Source organism: Lepisosteus oculatus, chromosome 12 (genome assembly GCF_040954835.1).
Source record: "Lepisosteus oculatus isolate fLepOcu1 chromosome 12, fLepOcu1.hap2, whole genome shotgun sequence".
Taxonomy (NCBI): Eukaryota; Metazoa; Chordata; class Actinopteri; order Semionotiformes; family Lepisosteidae; genus Lepisosteus; species Lepisosteus oculatus.
In genome coordinates, this window is record NC_090707.1 from 3,780,125 (window position 1) to 3,803,392 (window position 23,268).

The following is a 23,268-nucleotide window of genomic DNA, read 5'->3' on the forward strand; positions in this document are numbered from 1 at the left end:
GATGCAGTTGTTGTTGTTTGCCTGAAAATGTTTGTACCATTGGCTCTTGTTCCTGATTGCACATTAACTCAAGTCAGTTGAGCAGAGAGCACAGGGTATAGTACACACGTTCTCACGATATGAAGGGAAATGTCTGAGAATTACTTAAAAAGCTAGATTAAATTAAATAGATATCAATATAAGACTTTTTATGTTTTGCAATTGCTTTCCAAAAAATCGGGAGCTAGTCTTCGGTTTGTTCTCCATGGATGGAGTTTTTCATTTCCCAGGTGGCAGCCTGGCCTCTAAGTGAATAATGTTCAGCAGTTTTGGACATGTGCATATTGGGATGTGTGAACAAGAGTGTTTGTGCAGTCTCTGCTATGTTAAGCCTGAGCTTCGTAGAGTCATGAAAAAAGAGCTTCATCTCCAATCCAGTGCAGTACAACCTTCTCCGTCCGAGGTGTCTGGCATGTGGCACTTGTTGATGTATTAGAAACTTGGCTTGTTGTAACTCGTTCGCTTCCTGCTGAAGGTGAGCAAAGAACAAATGTCAACAAAGCTTCCGCGTTTTGATTATTTTTTCTAAAAAACAAAAGAGAATCATGTTCTCTAAATCTGTCCCCCGAACTCCTAAATATTATGCTTTTTGAGCTTAATTGGAAAAAACAGATTTAGAAAGAAATGAGAATCAGAAGTGAGCTTATTTCATACATGAAATTCGAAGAGTATGAGGTATAAACTCTTAGGACCCGGTGAACATTGATGGGGCTCTTGAGATCTGCAAACACTGCGGGGTTGAATCTTCTCCAAATGGAGGTAAATGCAACTAAGCACAGGCACTGGATGAAATTCCTGTTTCCGATTAAAGGTGTTTTTTGTCTTAATCCCTTGCATTTGCAGTCTTCACCGTCCCAACGCCTCCTGAAACGCTGTACACACTGGGGGTTATTTGCATCACCCACCCTTATGTCGGTGTTTTTACCCAGATTGCTCTTCTTTAACTCTCAGTTTAAGACTACAGCCGCTGAGGCGGTATTTATTTTTTACTTCACGTCCACGTTTGTCAGCTCTGAAACATGCTCAGTCGCCGGACACTCGTTTCCCAGTATCAGCTGCAGCATCTGTGCGTTTCGCTTCAGGTATCTCACTCATGCAGCTGACCTGGACGGCCTGTTTGCAGCCTTGCTGCCCAGCAGTGCTGTGCTCTGATCTCCATGCTGTGTTTCTGGTAAATTCTTCATCCGTCCCCACGGTGGGAGCCACAGAATTCTCTCGCTGTTTTCCGCTGCATTTGTGTTTGTGTCAGTGTTGCTAAATGTAGCTGCGGGCTGTGAAAAAGGCAGGCCGGCTCATTACAGCGCTAGGATCCGGTTACAGTTCGTGTTTACATAGCTGTAGAATGAGTGTGTTCACCTGCGCGGGAAGCAGGGAGACGCCCCTACTTCTAGTGGGGAAGCGAGTTCCTTTTCTTAAAAACAAACGGAGAGTTTGTGAGAAGGGGACACCAGGTGAGTGTGGATGCCAGACCAGAGGTGCGAGGAATGGGGCGGGACTGAGCTCATGAAGATTTTTTTTCCTTGAAAACGCACAAACGTGCTGCTGGTGATCGCAGGCCCCGCGGCGTGTCGAAGTCTTGCGTTCGCACGGGCAGGTGGCTCCGACTCTCGGTCTTGCCATCGCTGAAAGATTAAACGGCCGCGCCGCTCGGAATCTGAAACTTGAAACTGCGGCAGCTCGTCGAGGTCCTGGGACTCCCCCGAACACGGCCACATCCGTCTTTCGCTGTGCTCTCGGGACAGAGGTCCAGCTCTCCCGGGGCGGAGGTTAATTGGCCTGAATCTGAAACGAACTGACCTCTCAATTCCTGCTTCGACCCTCACTCCTTTCACAGACAAGCCACGGCATGAAGGCAGGAATGTTTTAGCAAGTAAGCGCGACTTGGCTTGTTCTAAAGTTTTCAGTGTTTTCTTTTTACTTTATAAGTCGCCTTTATCCGTGTTGGGATAGTTTCCTGATGTTTCTTTGTGTCTGTCTTTCTGTGAAAAACAGATAATGGAAAGTCATTCCTGAGATGGACAGGAGATGAGGATGAGAGGTTCTGTTTGTAGGAGTCTTGCTTCTTTACAGAGCTCCATGGCAGCTAACCTGTGACTTGTATTGTATTGCCCATCTTCCCTGTGTGCACTCAGGTTAAATGTGATTTTCTTCAGGGGAAAATGGTGAACTCTTAAGCAGATCACGCCCAACAGGATGTGCTGTTTTTGGGTCATTTTCTGGTTTTATTTTAAAGCCGTAGAACAGTTCTGGGTGGAGTGTTTTAGAAGTTCTCTTTCAGCCAAATCGTGGGATTAGGGATTAGGCTGGCAGTGGTCTCTTGATTGACAGCTTTCAACACTGTCTACATTTACTGCCTTGGCTCTGTTTAAAACAGTCTGCCTGATAATGCCATTCGTTTCCTCTTTTCTACACAGAAGCACGATCGCTAATTAAAATGTTAATGCACAGTCGACGGGAAGGACAGATGGGTTACGTCATGATGTAATCTCCATTCACAGTTTTGTCTGAAACAAATTGTGACTTGTAATAATCAGAACGTGTAAATTTAGGAAGTAGATCCTGTAAGTAGCTGGTGTTGCCCATCAAGACTTAAAAGGGATCATGTTCTCATCCCTCTTCTGAACCGCATTTCCATTCTGGAGTATCGGATCCGCCGAGCTACTTTTTTAGCATTCCTTGTGAAACAGTGTAAGTTAGTGTTTCAAGCAAATTTGGATATGGTAACTACAACAATTAAGTATACCGTTCTTCATTTTTTTTTTTGTAGGAAAGTTCTCCAATAACAAGCTCAGTTTTTTCTTAAGTACCCTCCTGATTACGGCTGTTGTGTGATTCACACCCTGGCCTGCTGTGTCCCACCCTAACCCTCTCCCACAATTCACTGAGCTCTGCCACTTGGGGGGAGTCCGCTCACAGTCGGCTCGTGTCCTGACCCGGGCCCGGGCCCATGGCGCCGGGATCGCGGGGCTCCTCCTACGCCCGAGTGGGCGTCGGGTGACGTCCGGCTGGCGTGGCTCGTCTGGGGTACGGCCCGCGGTTTAGCTCTGCAGGACCGGCCCGAGACGGTCCCTTCCTTGCCCGCCTCCGGGCCCTGAAGGCTCGTCCGTTCTCCCCCGTCCCTGGACTCCTCCGTGAATCCCCGACAGGCGCGCGGTCCTGTTTGTCGGGCGCGGGGCGGGGCGAGCTGGCCCCGAGGACGGCTGGCCCGCCGCTGGGTTGACAGCGTCCCCAGGCAGGTGTGTGGTTTTCGCCTGCGTTCGTCTCGCCCAGGTGGTGAACGTGAAGAGGTCCTGTTGCGTGACGCTGCCGGGTGGGGTGAGCGGAGCAGTAAGGGAATTCTCTCTGTTTACTTTAAGGAAAACTGGCATATGTTTTAGTTTGGACTTCGATAATGTTCCAGAAAGGAGGACATACTGGCTGCCTCGCCAAAAAGGTTAAATGAGCAACTATTTTTAGTGAGCAATTCTAATTTCTCAGTCAATCGATTTTTGTATCTTTAATTGGGGAAAAACTAAATTCTTAATCTGTGCTGTATTGCAGGATTTTTTCTTAGTCTGCAGAACCCCGAACAGTGAAAATGTGTTTCTTCCACCCCTTTAGCCCTGCGGACACTGTTGTGATGAGCGAGAGTCCACTTTCTCAGTTCCAGCCACCGCCAGGTCAGGCTTTTCCCCAGCTGGGTCTGCACAGTTCCCTCCTTCAGCTGCTTCTGCCTGCGTCCTTCGCATACTGTATATCTGCAGACCGAAACCTTCTCCCCACCCTCCTCCTGCTCTGAGGCGAATCAAAGAAAATGCTCATGTCCACAGATTGCAGCGGCCGTCTGATGTGTGTTTCTGTTTGTACAGAGTGCCCGAAAAATAATTTCATACCTTCCCCCCATACTTCCTTCTCATTGTACCATCGCAGTCGGAGGTTGCAAATACTGCATTTGTTTTCCCAATTTCTGGTTTTCATGCTACAGAGAAATGCATTTTTGTCATTTTACTCCTCCTACGTGTGGTTTAAAGTCGAGGTGATATTCTGCAGTTCTCTGCTGTTTGTGTCCAAGCTGTCCGGGGCATTTAATTACTCAGTAAAGTGACATACCAGTAATAGAGGAGAGAACTAGTTTTAGAGGAGATACAGACCTGTATCTGTTTTAATCTGTTTTTTTTCAACCGTTGAATATCTCAGTCCAGGATCAGCACTGATTTTAGATGATGTTAATACACTTTTAATAATCGTTTTAATAAAACCAATCCGTGTGTGAAGATATAACTTTTTAAACCTCCCATTTATTTCTAATTGTCATTTTTTTCCCCTGCAAATTTATAGATATAATCCAGTAGTAAAATTAGGCTTGCATTCTTTAAATTATTAAATGGCAGTGTATCAAAAAAATCTGGAGCAACACAAATAGTTTCTGAAAATATTTAGGGACCTATATTACAATGGTTTAACTGTGGTTCCCTTAGATCATCATAACAGTGGAAAAGCACAAACCCTATTACTGATAAAACTTCATTTGTGCTCCTGTGGGCAGTCCACGGTGTGTATTTGTGCCTGAGTGCAGTAGACTGACCTGTCCTTCACAGACAGCTTGATGTGGACCGTCCCCTTCCACACACACCTGGTCCTCGACCGGACAGCGGCCTCTGGAATTCGCGAGGCTGAAACGGCACCACTGGGAATCCGAGGCGTGATTGACACGTACGAACGTACAGTACCGCCAGATATTGTTTCCTTGGGGAAAAGAAGCTAAGGGCAGCTTAGTTCAGTAGTTCGATAACGGTACCAAAAACAGCAGTTCCCTCTTTTCAAGCTCTTTCTGGCATTTCATTGCCTTCTTGCTGTGATTGAATTGCACTCCTGCTCCTGTGTGTATTGGCCGTCACCCTTGCGCTACTTCTGAAACATCTCACTGTGCACTTAGCCCCCGGAGCCTGGGGCTCGTCAGCGGGATAGAGCTCCGGCTCATGGACAGCTCCAGCTCCTCAGTGAGACACCTCTGTTTCAAGTACTGTAGCGCCCAAATATTCGTTGTTTGACCTCGGAGGTTGCAACAAAATATAGGCTGTTCAGGCAGTGATGGATGGAGTACAGTATTGCCAGGCTACAAGCTGAAAGAAGGCCCTGATGTAAGATGTGAAATGTTGCTTTACACGTGACCTCGAGCTCCTGCGTTCCCAGCTGGTGCTCTAGCACTGGCAGAGCTGGCTAGCGACGGTGCGCTCCTGACTCGCACCCGCTCCGAGGAGACCTCCAGTCCATCCTGCGGCTCCCGGGAGCAATCTGGCAGGTTCTGTCTCTCAAGTTAAGATCATGTCATTTTCCCCCTGGAGGACCTGTTGCGGGGAAGCTCCCGTTAGGCAAGATAGTGGCGTTAGACTGCGGGACGTGGAACAGGCCTGTGGGGGCAGATCTTGGGACCAGTGCCTGGCAAGGTGAGCAGAGGACTGAAGCAAGCAGGGCTGTTGCTGCAGGCATGACACCTGCCCCCGGGATCTGGACACAGGTCCCCAGCCCCTCTGCAGGGCTACACGTCCTTCGTCTCCGAGGGAGCCTTGCCTCTCTCCCGCGTGTCACGGCGCGGCGTGGCCCTCGTCTGTGGCGTCACAATGCGCGGGCGCGTCCTATCGCTGGGGACCCGTCCACGCCGCTGGACACCGAAGACCGGTCCTGTGCGAGAGAGACACGCTGGGGACCTCAGCCCGGCGTCTCGGGGTTCCGGACTGAAATTGCTCCGGAGTCGGAGGGTGGTTATTGTTGTTTTTTCTTTCATTTCGGGGAGCCATCGCCTCTGAACGGCACCCGTGTCGCGGCGACTCATCAGCCTTTTTTCGTAATCGTTTTCCCGGAGCTGCGCCGCTGTTTAAACGCTGAGCTAAGCGGCCTGCCGCCTGACCAGTATTTTTGTAAAGGGAAGTGCGCCCACCCCCTCCAGTTTCCGACCAGTTTCCAGGTGGGTACTCCAGCCAGCGCGCCCGGGCGTCTTCCTGCCTGCGCCCCCTCGTCCCCGGCGCCGGACCCCCCCAGGACGCGCTCGGACCCTGTGCAGACCCTTTTCTGGACGGCCGCACGGTGGGGAGGTGTAAACGCAGCCGTTCTCCTAGAAGTGCAGACGGGCCCTTGCTGTGCTTCGACGGCTTGTGGGTCGTGGCAGCAGTGGATGAGCACTGTAAAAAGTCTCGGCGATTCACTCGAAAGTGAAGGGGTAGGTGTTCCTCGCAAATGAATGGCTCGTTTCGTTTTCAGCTAACGAATCGTTCACCTTGGCTCAAGAAGTGGAACCGATTGGAGTCTGTAAAGCGAGAGGTTCGGTGTTTTTGTTCTGTTGTGTGGTTTTTTTTTGGAGCGGTCCTGTCGCGGTTGTGTTCCGGGCGGGCCCCCGGCTCTGAGGGCTGCCAGCAGCGGAGCCCACGGCTGTCAGTGACACTCGGGGGGGTGGGGTGGGGGTAGACCCTTCACCCTTCACCCTGCGAACAAAAAGCTGAGAGAGACAAAAGGAGGAGGCTTCGGCGATGGGTTTCAGGGGTCCGTGGCGGGGTGGAGCGAGTTGAAAACCGGAGCGTGTTTTTGTTTCTTTCTGGACCGCAGTGTGTGTTGGTAGGTCCTCCCCGGACACCCGAGGTGAACTTTGCGCCGTGTGTGTGTCGGCCGGGGGTGCTCGGCCCCTCGCAGCTGGACACGTGGAGTGGAGAAAGTGCGGAGAGGCGCAGAAAAAAGGCTCCGTCTGTGGGCCCGAGTGGAGAAACTCGCGGAAATCAAGTTCTGCTGCTGTCAGAAGACTTCAAGCTTGACGGAGATTTAAGATGAACCTAAACGGAGACAAGGAGGAGTTATTAGCCAGACGCCACGGACTGTAACCTTTATTCAAATTTTGAGCAAGCCTACATAACTAATTCGTGCTGCCAAACCTCAGGAACTACTGAAATAAAGGTCATGGGCGACTGGTAGATACGGATTTGTTCGGAGATCACCATCCCTGCCCTTATCTTTTCCAGTTGCCCTTTGCACGTAGTTCTTGTTCTGGAAACGATTTCGATACATGCGCTTGGAAATGGTGTAAAATATTGATTAGAAAGTCCTCGAGTCCCCCTGAAGAAGACTGCAGTTTCTGGACGTAAGAACGCCCTTCTGTGTCGGTGGCAGTGGTCACTTGAGGAAGCGTATTTATTTTGGGTTTCAGAAGGCTAGCGTGTGACTGACACAACACTAAAAAAAACATACAAAGAGGAACGATCTGAAACGTGCCTGGTTGTGTCTGGTTTGGTGCTAAATGCAGACTTCCCCTTCTGGGGTCTGTGAACAGCTCTGGCAGGGGGGGGGGCTTTTCATTTGTGCACGTCTCTTTAAATTGAATGCTCTCTCGGAGAAGTTTTCGGAATAAATTTGCATAATGCTTCCAGCGTGGAGTGACAGGCGGATCTGGGGGCAGAGGGAGATGGGGAGACGAATAGGGGAGGTATGACTGAGAGCCTGAGAAAGAGCAGGATCGATCTTGAGCTCGTAAGGGCGGCAGCGCGTCGCAGCCAGAGATGAAACCTCAATGGGAGCTGCCGAGAGGGGTGTCTGGGGTTGGCGTGTTTCTCGCACTCTCGCCCAGGGGTGCTTTCAGTCCGGGGTGACTGGTGGTGGTGCTGGTGAGCTTCCTCTGAGCGGTACCAGCCCAGGTAAGAAGGCTCCTTGAGTTGTCTCTGGCGTCGGGCTTGTGTGGGGCAGTGCTCCGCTGAAGAGCCCGGGTTTGCTTCCTGGAGCTATCCAGGAGCTAGCAACTGCGGGAGACGGAGGAGACAAGAGCCCCGCTGGTCCCGTTGAGACGGGGTGGTAGGAGTCTGTGGTTTAATGCCCGGCGTGTAGATGTGGAATGTCTGTCGGGGGGCTGTTGAACCCTGCGGACGGGCTGAGCTGAAGGGAAGGGCTCCAGCTCTGTGAAGCTCAGACCCCTGTGAAGTGTCACCGTGTCCCAAAGACCCTGGTGACATGATCCGTGAACCCTCTACGTTTCCACAGCAGTGCCCCCACTGTGATGACCAAAGACGTTGTGCTGTTGGAGGGGCTGACCTTTGGATGAGACAGAGCTCCCGCATAATGGGTCATCAAAGATCCTGTTTTGCAGTCTGTAATAATCTTGAACCTTGCGAACTGGATACATTTCATTTAATCTCCCCCCAGTTCTTGAAAGCGGGATTCCAGGCAGCTGAAAAGTAGTTGAAAACCCAACAGTAAGCTGAGGTGCTGAGTCTTGTGCTGGGAACTGGTTGCAGATGCAGTCAGGAGAAAGGAGCAAGGAAGAGGTGCAGGAACAGAAGCTCACTCCTCCCTCGCAGGGGCAAGGGCTTGTCAGAAAAGAGCCCAGGCAGGGAGACAGTACAGCCCGTCCTGGGTTACTGGTCCAAGAACGGCAAGATGAACTTGACCTGATCGTGGGCAGGGCAGTGTGCAGCAGGAAGCCAAAAACCCACTGCTCTGCACAGAAAGAAACCTTATAATGTGCCTACACTCGATTTCTGACTTAAACATGGCCTTAAACGGGACTCTAGTTTTGAGTTGAAGGCAGCACAAGTTGAAAGCTGTTCCTACGTCAGCTCTTTTTTTTGTGGTTGGAATTTCTGTTTGAGCTTTTCCTTTGGTGAAGCGCTTTCTTGCAAGTGTGTTTCTTCAGCTCCTGTGTGTGCGTGTGTGCAGATTTGTTTTGTATTAGTAGTGCATACATGTGACTGTTCATATGTAAACTGCTACAGCCTTTCTGCTTTGCTTTGCTTTGCTTGGCAGCTTATGGTCTCAGTCCTGGCTGCTCTGCAGTGTTCCCACCCCTGGAGTAGAGTCACATGAGTGAACTGCAGCAAACATGAAATATTTTTAGAAAAGCTTTAATATGCCAATTACAAACGTGCCTAATTACTCTCAAATGCCAATTAACATCCTCACTGTAAAACCGATCTTCCGAGAATGTTTTCTTACATCAAGTTTCTAAATGCAAATGCACAAATGTATCAGATGCTCTTTTTCAGAGGACTAGAAGGCTTGTCTGACATGCCAGTGGATTTCCTAGCTGTTCTGCTTGTGTGATCCAGGATGCTTCCTTACCTGTCAGGAGGAGCCTGACGCTGGGTTCAGTCTTGACAGGGCTCTCTGTACTTTCTCACTGTTTGCTGCTCCGTGGTGGGGGTGAGCATGGAGCCCAGAAGGGCCAGCAATCTCGGATTTCATGTGTGGCTCGGTCTCGGAAAAACCAGCATCAGGGAAGAAGGCAAAAGGCACCCAGATGGTCAGGCGCTCTGAGCATCAGTAAAGTCCAGGTGAACCTTCTGTTTGGGCACTAGGAGTTTGTCTCATGAACACAGCCTGTGAATTCAACTAGGGGGGAAATAGGGGCTCATTGTTAAAGTGAATTGTTCTACTGATCCTGAAAGTGCAGATTTCGTGACCTTGGCACGCATGCAGGCGCTCTTACTGTGCCTTTGTGGTTACGGGGACAGACTTGTTAACGGGCAAATGCATCTGTGGTGTAGTTACTCTTTTGAAACGCTAGTTCTAGTAATGGCCATGCCTCAGTAAAGAGGACCTCCTTTCCTGTGAGATAAATAAAGTGTTTATTATTATCTCGTTGTCGGTTTTCTATTACATTCTTTATATTTAGTGAGAAAGAAAACGAAACCGGCCATTTTAGTTTTGACTTGGTTGGTATGTCATTCACTACTGTAGGCAGCTGGAAATGTGATCCTGCTCTGTTTTTATTTAAGCAAGGACTTCGGAGAGAATGAACTAGTTGTCAGTCCTGCCGAATGCAGTCTGGTTGTGTCTGCCTGTGTGGACAGTGTGCTTGTACAGCCCGGATTCATGAAAGGACCATGGAGCTGAGTGAAGGCTGTTTTTTTACACTACAAGAGTGGCCCTTGTATGTACCTGTTGTGGGCTGATCTATTTTGACACAAGAGAAAAATTAAAAAAACGACTGGAACATTCGTTGCTTGCTTCCATGCAGAAAAATGCAATGTTACTTATACATTTCAGATTACAGCCCTGATGCGAGAGTGACATTTCAGTATGTACTGTGTGAGCGCAGAGGCTGCTGGATGTATTGCAGAATAAGTTGGGTGTATACTGACCCTCCTGTGCTAGTTTTGAGCTGGAAATTACTAAAGGCATAGCAATACTAAGGCATTTGCTGTAATATAGTGTGCAGTTTGGTGCTGCTCAGCTCTTGAAGGGGGAAGAGTTCAGGTGTTAACACTGATAGTGTTACTTCCAGGAGTGTGTTACAGGTCGTGCCATCTAAAAATTGTATCTGAATTTCCAAATAATTCGTTTAAACGCCACTGGATAGTCTGCATTGAATTCTGGTAGTTCTCCGTTTAGACTCTGTGTATTCAGTTTTTGTTTTTTCTGGTGATTTTGTAACCGTGCTTAACTAAGGTTATGCAGGTTTGTTATTTTGAATTAGTGGCAGTACACTACATTTTTAGTCTCAGATTTCTTTTGTTAAAGATTTAAAGACAATTTAGATTTTTTTTTCTTGGACCAATGCGACGAAAAAGCCATGCCACTCTTTAAAAGATAGTTCCTTGTCCAACAGGTGGAATATGTTTCACAGCACAGTTTATTAGAGTCCTTGCATATTTGATGCTGCTGTAGTCTAAAGTGTGCTTGCAGCTTGAGAGCAGTGCACAATGCATGTTACTGACCAGCTGGTGGGCAGTAATATTTTCAGGTGAAAAGGTTAACGTGGGGTCTTGAAACTAGTTGTGCAGAGTCTTGTGTCTGCAGTCCGTTTGCTCTGATTTTCTCTGATTCTTAGGCTCATTTGTTGTTGTCAAAGGTGGTGTGGATTTTGGTATCGGTTCTACGAAATTTATCCTTTAGTTGGCTATTAGAGCATTTTTTTACAGGCTTATTGTAAATGTCTTAAATAAACAAAACGGTACCAAAATGGATCACCTTGAATTTATAAGGATTTATAAGGTAAGGACTGTTTTTATGCTTCTTTTAGATCAAAGGGAAATTGTCACTGTAGTTGTTTTTACCAGTTGCTTCTCCAGCCATCGAACACCTCACAACGGGTAGCTGAAGTTGCATGATGCTGTTCGTCTTCCTTGGCACGCTTGAGGGCTCTGTTGCTGACAGCTCTTCCATATTGAGGAAATAATCTTGTAATCGGGGTTCCGCAGGGCCCTGCTGGGAAGGTGTTTATCTTCCTGCCATTGTTGGCCAGCTCGCGCCCGGTCGGGATCAGCCTCATTCCTGTGCTGACGGGGTTTCCTCTCGGAGCCCGTCCAGCTGCTCCCTTGCGCGGGGTTGACGGGGGCTGGTTCGGCGTTGTGTGGGCTCCGGGCTGTCCTGACGCCCTCTCCTCGCGCCCCATAGGTCCAGCTGGCACTGTGGTTGCCCACCAGAGCCCTGGCTCCTTCTCGTTGCCCGTGGACTCCGAAGGGCTCCGACATGATTCGTTGTACCAAGTAGGCTGCTGGTTTTCCAGGAACAACATTCATTCTGTCTGACTGCCATCGTGCAAGAGATGCGCACCACAAGTGTCCATCTGCGTATGGCATTAGCATTCAGTACTTACAAATTATGAAACTTTATCCTTGAGGTTAAAGTTGTCTGTAATATAATAATGTAATAAGGAGTGCCGATGGGCTATTTTACCAGCACTGTGTTCTGTTCAGAACCTTTCCTGTCTTGAGCATTTACATGAAACGAGATATTCTTCGATATTAGTGTGCTGAAACACAGCTGTACACTTTATTAGGAATAAGAAAGTAGCTCGCACACACGTGCCATGTTATCTGCGTTTTTAATTTTAAACGTGTCGGGCAAGAGTTAAAGTGAATCTAGTGGCTCTAGCACTGATGTAAGGTGCTGTTTCACGTGAACGCAATGATGCCTTTGACAAAGCTCAATTTAATGTCTCAGCTTCTTATTCACTTTCCTTAGCAGTAACATTATTAAAACAAATATCCCATAAGCATGGCAAATATTCTTTCCTAGCAAAGGCAATAAAGCATTGCTTTTTATATCGATAACTGATACAGTAACGTTTTAACGTTTACAATTTCCTGCTTTGAGAGTGCAACAGTTCTTGATCACCAGATGTAGATAAAAAGCTCTTTTTGCTGCACTCCCTCATTGTGAATGAAGGCTCTCTGAGTTCGAACTGTTCCAAATTCTACAAGGGTGTTTGTTTACGAAGTAAATTTGTGTTTAATAAAGAAGTAAAGGACTTTTTAGCCACTGAACACTTTTCAGGTTTTCTTCTGGGAAAGATAATATATTTTAAAACAAACAAGCCCAAGAAAACGCTTACAATTTTATGGTAAGACATAAAATAAATCGTGCTGGTTTATTTTCTATGCCAGTGAATTAATGTGAAAGGTCTGGATTTCAAATGACCGAATCTCAGTCCTTGGTCTTCCCTGCTGGCCGATCGCTTGCCTTACCCCTCTCCAGAGCGTACAGTTGGCAGAACTGTCACAGCTGTGGCAGTTGCGAAGAAAGTCGCAAGGTCGGGAAGTGTTTCCCCCTTCTGAATGAGAAGGCGCAGCCGATGTGTAGCCCAAAGAAATATCTGAAAATGAACAAAAGAATGTTCTTGACCTTCACACGGCAGATTTCAAACCGTGAATGATGAGTTACGATGCACTTTGTTTTCACTGGTTGTCGCTGAAATGAGATTCCTGTGTGAGGAGCTCTCCTGTCCTTGCTGTCACGTACACAGGGCTGTCATGTATAGAAATGATGCCTCTGGGTGCACAGGGAGCTAGAGGACTCTCCTGCTAGCGGTGCCCGTCTCCCTCCTCCCCTTCCCAGTTCCGCTCTCCTACAAGCCAGAGCTCACCTGTGGCTCATGATGAGCGCAGCTTGAAATCTGTAAATACAAGAACTGTTTTTTTCCCTCTATCTTGGTTACGACACGTCGGCCGTCTGGAATTGTGGGATTCCGTGAACCCGTGTGCATTCCGGGAGCAGGCGTTTCCTGGGTCCGGCATTGGAAACATAGTCATTGGATTTCTGATGAGATGTAAGAAAAGTACTGATGACAGGGAATGGGGTGTGTTTTGCCTACAGAAGCACTCTGGCTTGGAGTGGCTGTTTCAGTTCTGTAGTTTTTTCATTGCGGTATATAGTTTTTTGCATGTTGTCTGAATACAGTACCTTACTTATAATACTATATGCAAGCGATACAGAAAAGCATCTCCGTCTGTCCGTTTTCTGACTGCTTTCTGCAATCCCCGTGCGCGGAGGAGCTGGAGCCTATCCCAGCAAGGCAGGACACACCCCGGGCAGGACGCCAGTCCATCACGGGGCGCTCTCACACCGGGGTCAGGTTTCCAAGAAGCCAGTCAACCCGCCGATTCGTCCTTGGGATTGTGGGTGGGAACTGGAGCACCCAGAAGAAAGCCCTGCGAGCAGGGGGAGAGCACACAAACCCAAACGCACTTAGCGGCCAGGTCCAGAATTAAACCCAGGGCCCCAGCTCGCTAGTAAAGCCAAGAACATTTGTTGCGTTTTCGGTTTCTTCCAGTGCGTGTTCTAAATTAAGCCAAGGAGTGCAGGGCTGCCATCACTCTGAGCCCTCCTGCATGGCAGCCACAGTTCGTGGGGGTGGCCGTCACCTGCAGCCACACTAATATTGACAGGCCGATGGCTCAGCAGGTGCAGGCGGAGAGCTCGGGCTGTCTTGTGCGAGTGCTGGGGAAGCAGGAGCCCCCACACTCTCACCCTGGGCCCCGTGGAGTGAGGAGCCGGCGAAGACGTGAATGTGCTCCAAGAGCAGGGGGTTTCGCTTCTCGGTGCTGCTTTTCTCCGCTGGTCATTGGTTGAATACGGCCAGCTGTCGGCGTACTCCCACAGGAGGAGTGATGTTTACTGAACAAAATCAGCAGATTCACAAAGTTCTAATGAGGAAAATGGCCACCCTTTTTTTTGCGGACTGTGTGCTGATGTATTATTGAAGAGACGTGATGTCGGTGGTTCTGTTGTGCTTATTAGCAGCTGTCAACAGCAGGGCTGAACCACAGGGGCTCTGCTGAGAAAGTGTTTGCATTGACACATCCTTTTCCTGCGTTATCTAAGTGTTACGTTTCTAATACCCATCCCAAAGTGTCTACCGTTCCTTAAGGGGTCTCGTTGTGAGTGATATCCTGTCTTCCAGCTCTCAAGCAATCGCTCGTTCTTCAGCAGTAGGGAAAGGATCTGTGCTGAATGGCTTACTGGCCTCTGGCTCATGCTGTTATAAAACATTCCCACCCCAGACAGCGCCTAACACAGTGCATGTTCCCTGAGAACTGCTTGTCATTTCAGTGTGACAAAAATAGCTGAAAATGGGGAGTTTTTTTTCACTTCGGTACACTCAAACCTGCCACTTGTTGAAACAATGTTCTGAGTAATTCCTTTTGTGTTCCTTCTTTTGTGTGAGTCTTTTGGTTAACTGAGGGATTTTTAATCATTCTAAAGGTTGCTGTCTGCTTCTGTAGTCTTACATGGTAAAGTTGGATTATTTCGTAGTTTATGTAGGCTTTGTGCCTTGAAATTTCCAAACCTCTTCATCCTGTTGTCCCTGAGACGGGCTGTTGTCTCTGCGATAGGCTCTGGGTTGTTGTTCCTGACCAGGAATAAATAACTCAAAAAACCGATCAACCTCCTCCTCTCTAATCAAACACATAAAGATCCAAAGTTTTAAGTAATAATGCACCAAAGGAGTTTTTCTTGTATCCACATAAACGTATGTGTATTGTAAGTGGGCTCCCATATTTTTTTTTTCCATTTTAACATTTGTCTTTGGGTCTTTGCACAGTAAGTTGACTTGCTTCTTAGTTTTCTGTCAGTGAGGCTCCTTAAAGATGACCATAATGGATAGCCCTACTCTGTATAAAGACCATTGTGTTGATCTGCCACCTCTAAACAAACGGGACATGACCTCTGTCATTTCATGAATGCATTAGGTCTTTGTAGCTGGAGGTTGGGGAGTTCAGTGTTTTTATTTAAGTATTCTAAATTTGCATTTGATTTAGACGTTTCTAGTTTTGCTGAAAATCATTGTGTATCTGAATTATTATTAAGGGATGTTCTCAAAGTGCGTGTGGGTTTTGTGAAGGCTATTAATAAAGTTCTTTGTAGGATTCATTCTTAAATGGCCAGTGTTAAGGCTTCATGCGAAATCCATGTATTGGGCTGAGAAATGGTTAATAAATAGAAAGCAGAGTACAGATAATGGGTGAATGCTCAAATTGCAGATGGTCCTACATGGACAAGCAGTGAATCTTTTTAGTTTTGAACAGAGAAGACTGGGAGAGGACCTGATCCGAGTGTTTAAAATCCTCACCAGTCTAACTCCAAATCTATCTGGATTCTCCGGTATAAGCAGTGACACATGACCCCGTGGAAACAAAAGCCCACCAAGGGGAAGTGGAGATAAACCTGAGAACAGGAGACAGATTTGAATCCAGAGGACGGGGGGGTAACGGGACGTGCCGCCAGCCCGGAGCAGATATCCTGGCTTCTTCCCCGAGAGAGGAGGACGGGACGCGGGGATGCTTAATGGATTTCCGTCTCTGCCTCTGTGGTCACCCCGAAACGAGGCCCGGAGAGGGTGGCCCTCGGGGGGGCGGGGGGGGGGCGATTCGCCGCGCGGTCTCATGCCATGTCCACTCTCTCGGCTGTGTTGCAGATCCGGTGTGGACAGTAATGACCGCGCGCTTCCGGTTGCCAGCTGGCAGAAGCTACAATGTTCGGGCGTCAGAGCTGGCTCGGGACCGGCAGCACACGGAGGTGGTCTGTAATGTTCTGCTGCTGGACAACACTGTTCAGGCTTTCAGAGTTAATGTAAGTATCTCCCTCGGCGTCGACAGGTGGGGGCCGGGCCTGCGCAGTGCTTGTGAAACCGCTGTCACGGAATCAGAAAAACACCCTTAAATGTCAATGTCCTTGTGCTTAACGAGAACGGAAGGTGATTTTGGTGGATTTGGACAATTGGCTACAGAAAAGATGCAGCACTGCAGTTATGTTAATTGGTTTACCCTTCCGTGGCCCAAACATTCGGTGGCGCTGTTTTTTTCTTACCCGCGTGCAGTATACACGATGTGGACAGTAACACATGTGTACAGAAGCACATATACACAGTACAAGGTCGCAAATGTTACTATTTGAAAATACCCGAACATGCAGTGAGCTGCTTCTTACAGTACTGCGTAGATATACCAAATTAATCAGTACTGATGTCGAAACAAGTGATTTGATCTACATGTATACTGTAATGTGAGAAGCAGTTTGTAAAGTTACATCTTTAGGACAGTTGGAACCTATATGTGTGATGCTGCTGACTCCTGAAAAGTGTTTGGCATTTTTGTGATTGTCTAATCTCCAAGATTGTATTTTTTGCCATAATTCTGTAATTTATCTTTACTGTAGATTGGTATAAAAGTAGTTAAATTGTCCATACACTCAGTGTAGAGCTCTGGTTGCTGTCAGACGTGGTACTGACTTAAGAGCCCTTGTAATGTCTAAGACATTCTGTTCTAAGACATTTAGAGCGGTGTGCACCACATGAAACAGTGTCACATGGTGGCATGATGGCTTCAGATTAGGGCACTTTAAGTGTGGAGTTTGCATGCTCTCCCCATGCTCACTCGGTTTCTCTAAAAATGGTTCTGGTTTGCTCTTGCCTCCTAAGCACATGCTGTCAGGGTTAATTGGTGACCCTGAATTGTGCTGGTGCTCTGGACTGGTGTCCCTTCCTGGGTCTCGAGCTGCCCTGTGCCCTGTGCCCGCCTGGGTCTCTCTCCAGGAAAGAACAGGGTGAAACGAATAATGAATCATCCCAGGCAATGCCAGACACTGATTGCACAGGTGTGAGTGTAGTCAAGTTGTACTGCCAGTGGTATAAGCAGATTCACAGGCTAATTTTAGGTGTTGGAGTTCTAGTCATTTATAGCTGGAGAGCTCCAGTCAGGGTTGGTCTATTCATAGTTTTAAATGCCTGACATTCCGGTTTGAAATGTTCCCCTGGGGCTACCATAAAACTCAAGCACATACTTGCAGAGGATCTCTTGCAGGCACAGCCCACGTTACATCGCACCTTGCTATCAAGTAGAGGACTGATTTGTTAAGCGTGACTTCGGGGCAGAAAAATGTCCTCGCTTCAGATGCAGCAGTTCAGACGAGATTCTGTTTCCAGTAAGAACAGGTTGAAATAATGATCAACACCTGGACCAAACACCAAAAAAGCTGTTCTCCACAGTGTCCTGCTCCGTCTCGAAATACTGTTACCATTTGGTATACTCTGCTTCATATTTATTAGCGTGGATATTTCAGAATTTGCTCCCCACATCATTTTTTGTATTAAAAAATAAGCAATATAGTAAATTGGAATTTAAAAGTCTTTATTTCAGATTACAAATGGTAGTAGATACCAGGCATTTATGCTGAACTGGAGCCTGTTTGTTTAAAAAACAAGTCTAAGAGTACCTATTTTTAAAATAAAGACCTGATTCAGAGGGAAACAATACTATCTCAGAGATCTCTCATGTCATCTTTCACAGTGTGGTACATTTGACATTGTTTGACTCAGTCCAAGAAACTGTAGCGAACTCTGCAAACACATACAGTATAGTGGTTTAGCAGTTACACACAATCACTGCTGAGGCGCTGCATGTTTTTAACTGTCGAACACGTGCCGTTGAAAACTGGGGTATGACGTTGATTCAGCTCAATAAGAGGTGCTGAAGTGGATACCACCTACTTCATCAATGTATCATTCATATTCCGCACTGATCTCTGCCTGTTGAAATCAGCTCTGCTTTCTGAACTGGGAATCAGTTTTGTAATTTCTGTTTTCAAAAGTGTTTTCAGAGCAACCTCTGACCTACATAGAACAACGCTGACGAACTGAAGCCTGAAAAAAAAAAAAAGATTGTAAAAAGCAGAAAAGTAGAAATCAGTTCTGGTGAGGCAGAAGAAAGTAGCTAATTGGAGTTCTGATTGTCAGCTCATGTTATAGACTGAGGTCATTGTACATTTTTATCAAAAGGCTTTTGAGTCCCAGCTGAACTATCGCACAGTAATGTGGGTCACTGCCGCCCGCGTGAACTCCTGTGGGAATATGTAAATACGCTGTGCATCAAAGCTTATTCTGGATTCGCCCCAAACATCTGTGCTGCTTCTTTTGTGGCGATCCGGCAGATTTTCATTCGGTTGAGCCCTTCTGTGGGCTGCCCTAATTACATGCAACAGGCACAGTATAAATAAATCGGATCCATCCGTCTGACATGAGCGCTCCGTTATTGCACATTTTAGGGAACGTTTTGGATTTTTATTTCTTCCTGGTTTCTCCTTGCCCCTGCTGGGTCAGCGGGTTGGAGAGAAAGCTCGACTGTTCTTTCTCGTTCTGCCTCTGGAAGGCCCTTGTTCTGTGTGAGTCCGGCTTGTTTCTCTGGTCCGCTCAGACAAAGCACAGACCCCCTCCGCCGGGGCCCTTGGCCTGTGGCTGTTTTAAGGAACCAGAGGGCCTTTTGAAATGCTTTTTTTTCCTTTTACACCGCGTGAGAGTTGACAACCTAGACAGTTTCTACTTTACGTCTTGTGTACGACTCTGTTTCTTTCATCCGAACTGGAGCGTCGGACCAAAAGAATTGGAAAATGAGTTGGGGTGACAACAGGACAACCCCCCCAACCCCCTTTTGGATCGTTTTGCATCTCGGAGCACAAACGCGACCTGCTTTCCGTGTCCTGCACGTGCCAGCCAGCGCCGAAGACCCGCCGATCTCTGCTGGGGAGTTGCTAAGCCGCTCCTAAGCCTTGCATGTCCCATCGGAAGAGCAGCGCGATGAGCTGCTGGAATGGATGGGCTCGTTTTCGCCATGCTTTGTCGCTGGACAGACGCCCCGCCTGTCAAGGAAGAGTAGGAGCCAAACATGTTTAGCCTTTGATGTGATCAATTGATTCTACATCCGCTTGCGGAGGTGCTTATCGGAACATACTCAGTGTTTACACAAAGCATTCTTTTCTTCTGCACGGCTGTTCCTGTTTACACAGCTGTTCAAATAATTGATATAATGTGATTAAGGACCAAGTCACTGCTTTATGATTTGAAGAGCACAACGGCGTCTCTTCATGTGCTTGTGTGGATTTAGGTTCATGGGCTGGACAAGTCTAACTTTGAGCATCGTGGTGTGTGGTACAGTAGTTAGCACTGCTGCCTCATAGCTCGTGGGTCCTGGATTCGTTTCTGGCCTGGGGCTGGACTATTATATCTGTGGCCACATGGATTTCTTTCAGGTTTCCTACCAAGAGAGGCTTGGTGGATTAATTGGTGTCTCTAAATTGCCCCCCCCACGTGTGTAATTGTGTGATGGGTTGTCATCCTATCCAGGGTGCACTGTGCTTTGAGCCCTGTGCTAGGCAGGGTAGGCTCTGGTAGACAGCAATGCTCTGAGCATAAAGAGCTTTTTTTCCGAATGGATGGTCTTTATTTTACAGTACTGTTTGAGAGTGAACTTTAAGGTTTTATATAAGCCTTTTAATGTTTAATAATAGCTTATAGCTTTTCTTGTCAGGATCCCCAAATGGTTTAATCTAATGTGTACGGTTTCCAAAAATGTGCCTTCCAGTGGGTAGTTTTACATAATAAATGTAAATTTTTTCAGAAAGGACTAGTACATATCTGCTGCTAAAGAGTCATCAGCGAACAGGACCTTGTAACCTTTAGCACAGATGCACCCTGCTTATACAGCCATTGGCGTATGGCTGAAGAAGGGTCCTGCTCCATAAAGGGATGAAGTGACCTGCACACACAGCTAGGAGAGTCGTCTGTCTTCTCCTCTGCTGGCATCAGTGCGGAGCAGGCGGGGGAGGGGCCTCACAGGCAGAGCACATTCACAGCTGAGCTCTCAGAAAGCAGAGTGACCCCGTGTTGCTGGAAGCACCAGCGCTCAGCCTCCGGGTGATGCTCAACAACAGGCTTTTAACAGGAGCAAAAAAAAAAAGTAACGGGAAAAGAACAGAGGCTAAGACTAACAGTGTTTGCTTTTGGAAACTTTATACTTAACTAAATTTAGTGTTTTTGATTGTTTGCACACTTTACAGTGTTGGGTGTTCCTTGAATTGGGACATCTAAGGGTATGGGACTCGCATCTGTGGAGTGCTCTTATGCAGCGGGGATTAACAGTCATGCTAAGTTAGCGAAAACAGTCCTCCTAAATAGAAGCAAATGTCTCGCTTTATAGTCAGAAGCTTTCTGCCAAGTATTTCTCTTAGGTCTGTGCTTGGGTCCTTTTCAGGAAAGCCAGATTTTGGTTTAAAGACACATTTATCCTTTACCAGCCCACCATTAAAGGACATATCAGTTGCACAGAAATCAGACCCGGGTTTGGATGGGAGATGCTTTGTGCCAGCATGTGAGCACGCTTGAGAGAAAGCTTTGCCCTGCAATACCTTGAGAACAGATTCTGCTTGGGTTGGCTCAGGAATTTGCTGAGTACACTCTGAGTAATGAGGAGAACTCTACACTACTCAACAGTTCACTGTATCTTTGTGAGGACACCTTCCAGGGTGTCTTACTGAGCTGTAAGGTCATATCAAGGGAATATCTACTTATTGTTTATTGCAGGTTATAGTTTACGTGGTGTGAATTAGAGAGGGAGAGATGGCAAATATTTAGAGTCTCTAGTGTCTCTTTTTTTCCCTGGCAACTAAAATTTCAGTAACTTTATTGTACTTTGTATTATACACATATATATATACTTTTTTTTAGTTAATAATGCTTTAACTTTATAACCAAGAGCCATCACCGTTTATTGTAACGACATATCACTTCTGTAGAGAACACAGTCCTTTCCTTTGAAGTTTTGTTTTTGCAGTCCATAGTTGTTCCTTATGTACTCCCTGCGAAGCCAAGAAATGACTTCCAGTCTCAAATCCTCATGGAGGTTGTTGCATATCAGAAGAAGAAGCCCATCACTGGAGATGTGTTCATGCAGTGTTGGCAGGAAATTGTTCATTTTGCCATGAAGCAACTTGTCTTCTCCTGTGTTTTTCTATGTTCATACTTACTGTGTTCACAATAGGCTGATTTTTTTTCTCTCACTTATCATTCAGTGTAACATAATGTAACCTATGTAGATACTACTGTAGGAGGGACCCTTTTTATTGAGCGGATAAGCAAAAAGAGAATTCTGAAGAAACTAATCAACCTACATTTGGTGATGAGTATATTCTTCTTGTTCCTCAGAAGCACGATCAGGGACAGGTCATGCTGGATCTTGTCTTCAAGCATCTAGAACTCACAGAAAGAGACTACTTCGGATTACAGCTCGCAGATGACTCTTCTGACAGCCCCGTGAGTTGTTCTTCATCATCCGTTTCACAAAAGCCGAGCATTTCAAATGTGAATTGCCTGTCAGCTGAGCTGCATTTAAGACTGAATTCATTGTTCTCTGCTACAAGTTGGCATTCAGATGTTACCTCACTTTCTCTACATCTTTGTCAGCAAGGAGGCATAATAGAACACCCAGTAAAAATCATGTCACTTGTGTTTACACCACCTATTTAACTGGAGTTGTTACAACAGGTGTAGCTTTCCTTTTGGAAAGCCTTTCATTTGCAATGGAGGGGCGCCTGTCTATATACACAAGTGCAGCTCTATCTGAGGGCAGGGGGAACTACCCCGGGGAAGGGCAATGCCCGGGGCATTTCTCTCCTTCGCATTGCCAAGGGCTCTGCGTCGTCTGCATGCCTAAAAGGCAATAAAATGGCCTTCGTGTCTGGTAACCAGTGTTGGGAAGAGATTCCGCTCCATATCTGGAGAGCTTTTGAATTCGGCGGATTTACCTGCAATTGTGCTCCAAAAGCATCCTAGGAATCTTTTAAGAAACCCAAAAGGCTCCTCAGGAGGGATGGCGTGTACATCGGCCGATACGTTTGACATGTCTTCACTAATTCAGAAATCCCCTTGGCCTTAATTTCCTCATACAGGTCTAATTTGTCCGTTTTTTTTAAAAGGGGGTTTGGTTTGGGTTCACTGGGGCTGATGTGCTGCGCTGGGCTGCCTCGCACTGGGTCAGCGTGGCCAGGACTGGGAATTATGGAAGCGACTGCATCCTTGAGATTGGGCAGGAGGGCGGGTTTTGATACTGCAGGACCAGGGCTTTGGGTTATACTCACTTTCCTCATCAATGTTTTGCAGAGATGGCTGGATCCAAACAAACCCATTAGAAAGCAGTTAAAAAGTAAGTGAAATCAGTCTTTTGGTCAGTTTGTGTTCGTTTTTGTTTTTTTCAGCTAAACCGATTTAAAATCTTTTGGTTTTTAGCTTCATGTGTGTTTTGGTGTCTTTTTTTTTTCTTCTCATGGCAGGGGGATCTCCACATAATTTGAATTTCCGAGTCAAATTCTTTGTAAGCGACCCGAACAAGCTCCAGGAAGAGTACACAAGGTAAGCTGTAGTGGCCATTCTGCTGCGCAGCAGAGACACTGTGCATGTTCGGCACCTGAAGGGATGAAAGAGAAGTCTTTAGCAAGTACAGAAGTTAATCATACTGGGTTGTTTGTGTGAGTATATACTGGAGAAAGAACATATAACATATAAAGAACATATACTTAACTGGATTAGTTCCTAGATAAGTTATCCCTGAAGCTGTTCAGCTTCATCCAGAAAGTACTTTCCAAAACGAGGTGTGAGTGAGCCTTCCTGCAGAGCTCCCTGGGTTGAATTTCCTGTGCAGTGAAGTGGATATATTCCCCTGAATGGGCGGTGTCATGCGCTGTGGGTGACGGTGATAAAACCGGGTCTTATCACATGTAAATCTCCTGTTACACCAAGTTTCAGCAGGTCTCGAAGAGATCGACTCTATCCGGCAGCTGGGATTGCTGTACCCAGCTTTTCTATTCCTGCATAATGCAGTATAGTGCAATAGTACATTCTCCCTACCCCCCTCACAGGCGCCCTGTCAATACGTTCGATCTTGTTTTGTGTTCGCCCATCTGCACACATGGGGTGATGGCACAATACTGTATTGATTTTGGTTTTATCTGTTGTGGTCTACCTGTAGAAGACCGGCACGAGTCAAGGCACGCTCTGTTGGCAGTCTTGGGCAGTCGAGTGTGCTCCACATGGCTTATAAATTGCTGCAGCTGAATGACCTTCTAATGGCTTCTGATGCATTGAACCACAAGTGTTCAACAAGATTTCTTAACCTAACCGGGTGTTTTAAAATCAATTGTATTTCTGCTTTTTCGGGTGATTTATGGCTG

The 23,268-nt window shown here is 47.0% G+C and overlaps 1 protein-coding gene across 10 annotated transcripts in view; it reads left to right on the plus strand.

Annotated features, from left to right (window-relative positions):
• Window positions 1–23,268, plus strand: part of ptpn4a (protein tyrosine phosphatase non-receptor type 4a) — a 65,102-nt gene that overhangs the window by 11,242 nt on the left and 30,592 nt on the right. For 5 of the 10 annotated variants that reach the window (XM_069196670.1, XM_069196671.1, XM_069196672.1 and 2 more), the window contains exons 2-5: window positions 15,692–15,846; window positions 21,248–21,355; window positions 22,202–22,244; window positions 22,372–22,450. In XM_069196670.1, the coding sequence (XP_069052771.1) occupies window positions 15,692–15,846; window positions 21,248–21,355; window positions 22,202–22,244; window positions 22,372–22,450 (385 nt within the window). Of the gene's footprint in view, window positions 1–4,527; window positions 6,236–15,691; window positions 15,847–21,247; window positions 21,356–22,201; window positions 22,245–22,371; window positions 22,451–23,268 lie in introns of those variants that run through there. The other 5 variants (XM_015358491.2, XM_006636241.3, XM_015358490.2 and 2 more) reach the window with 5 other exon arrangements.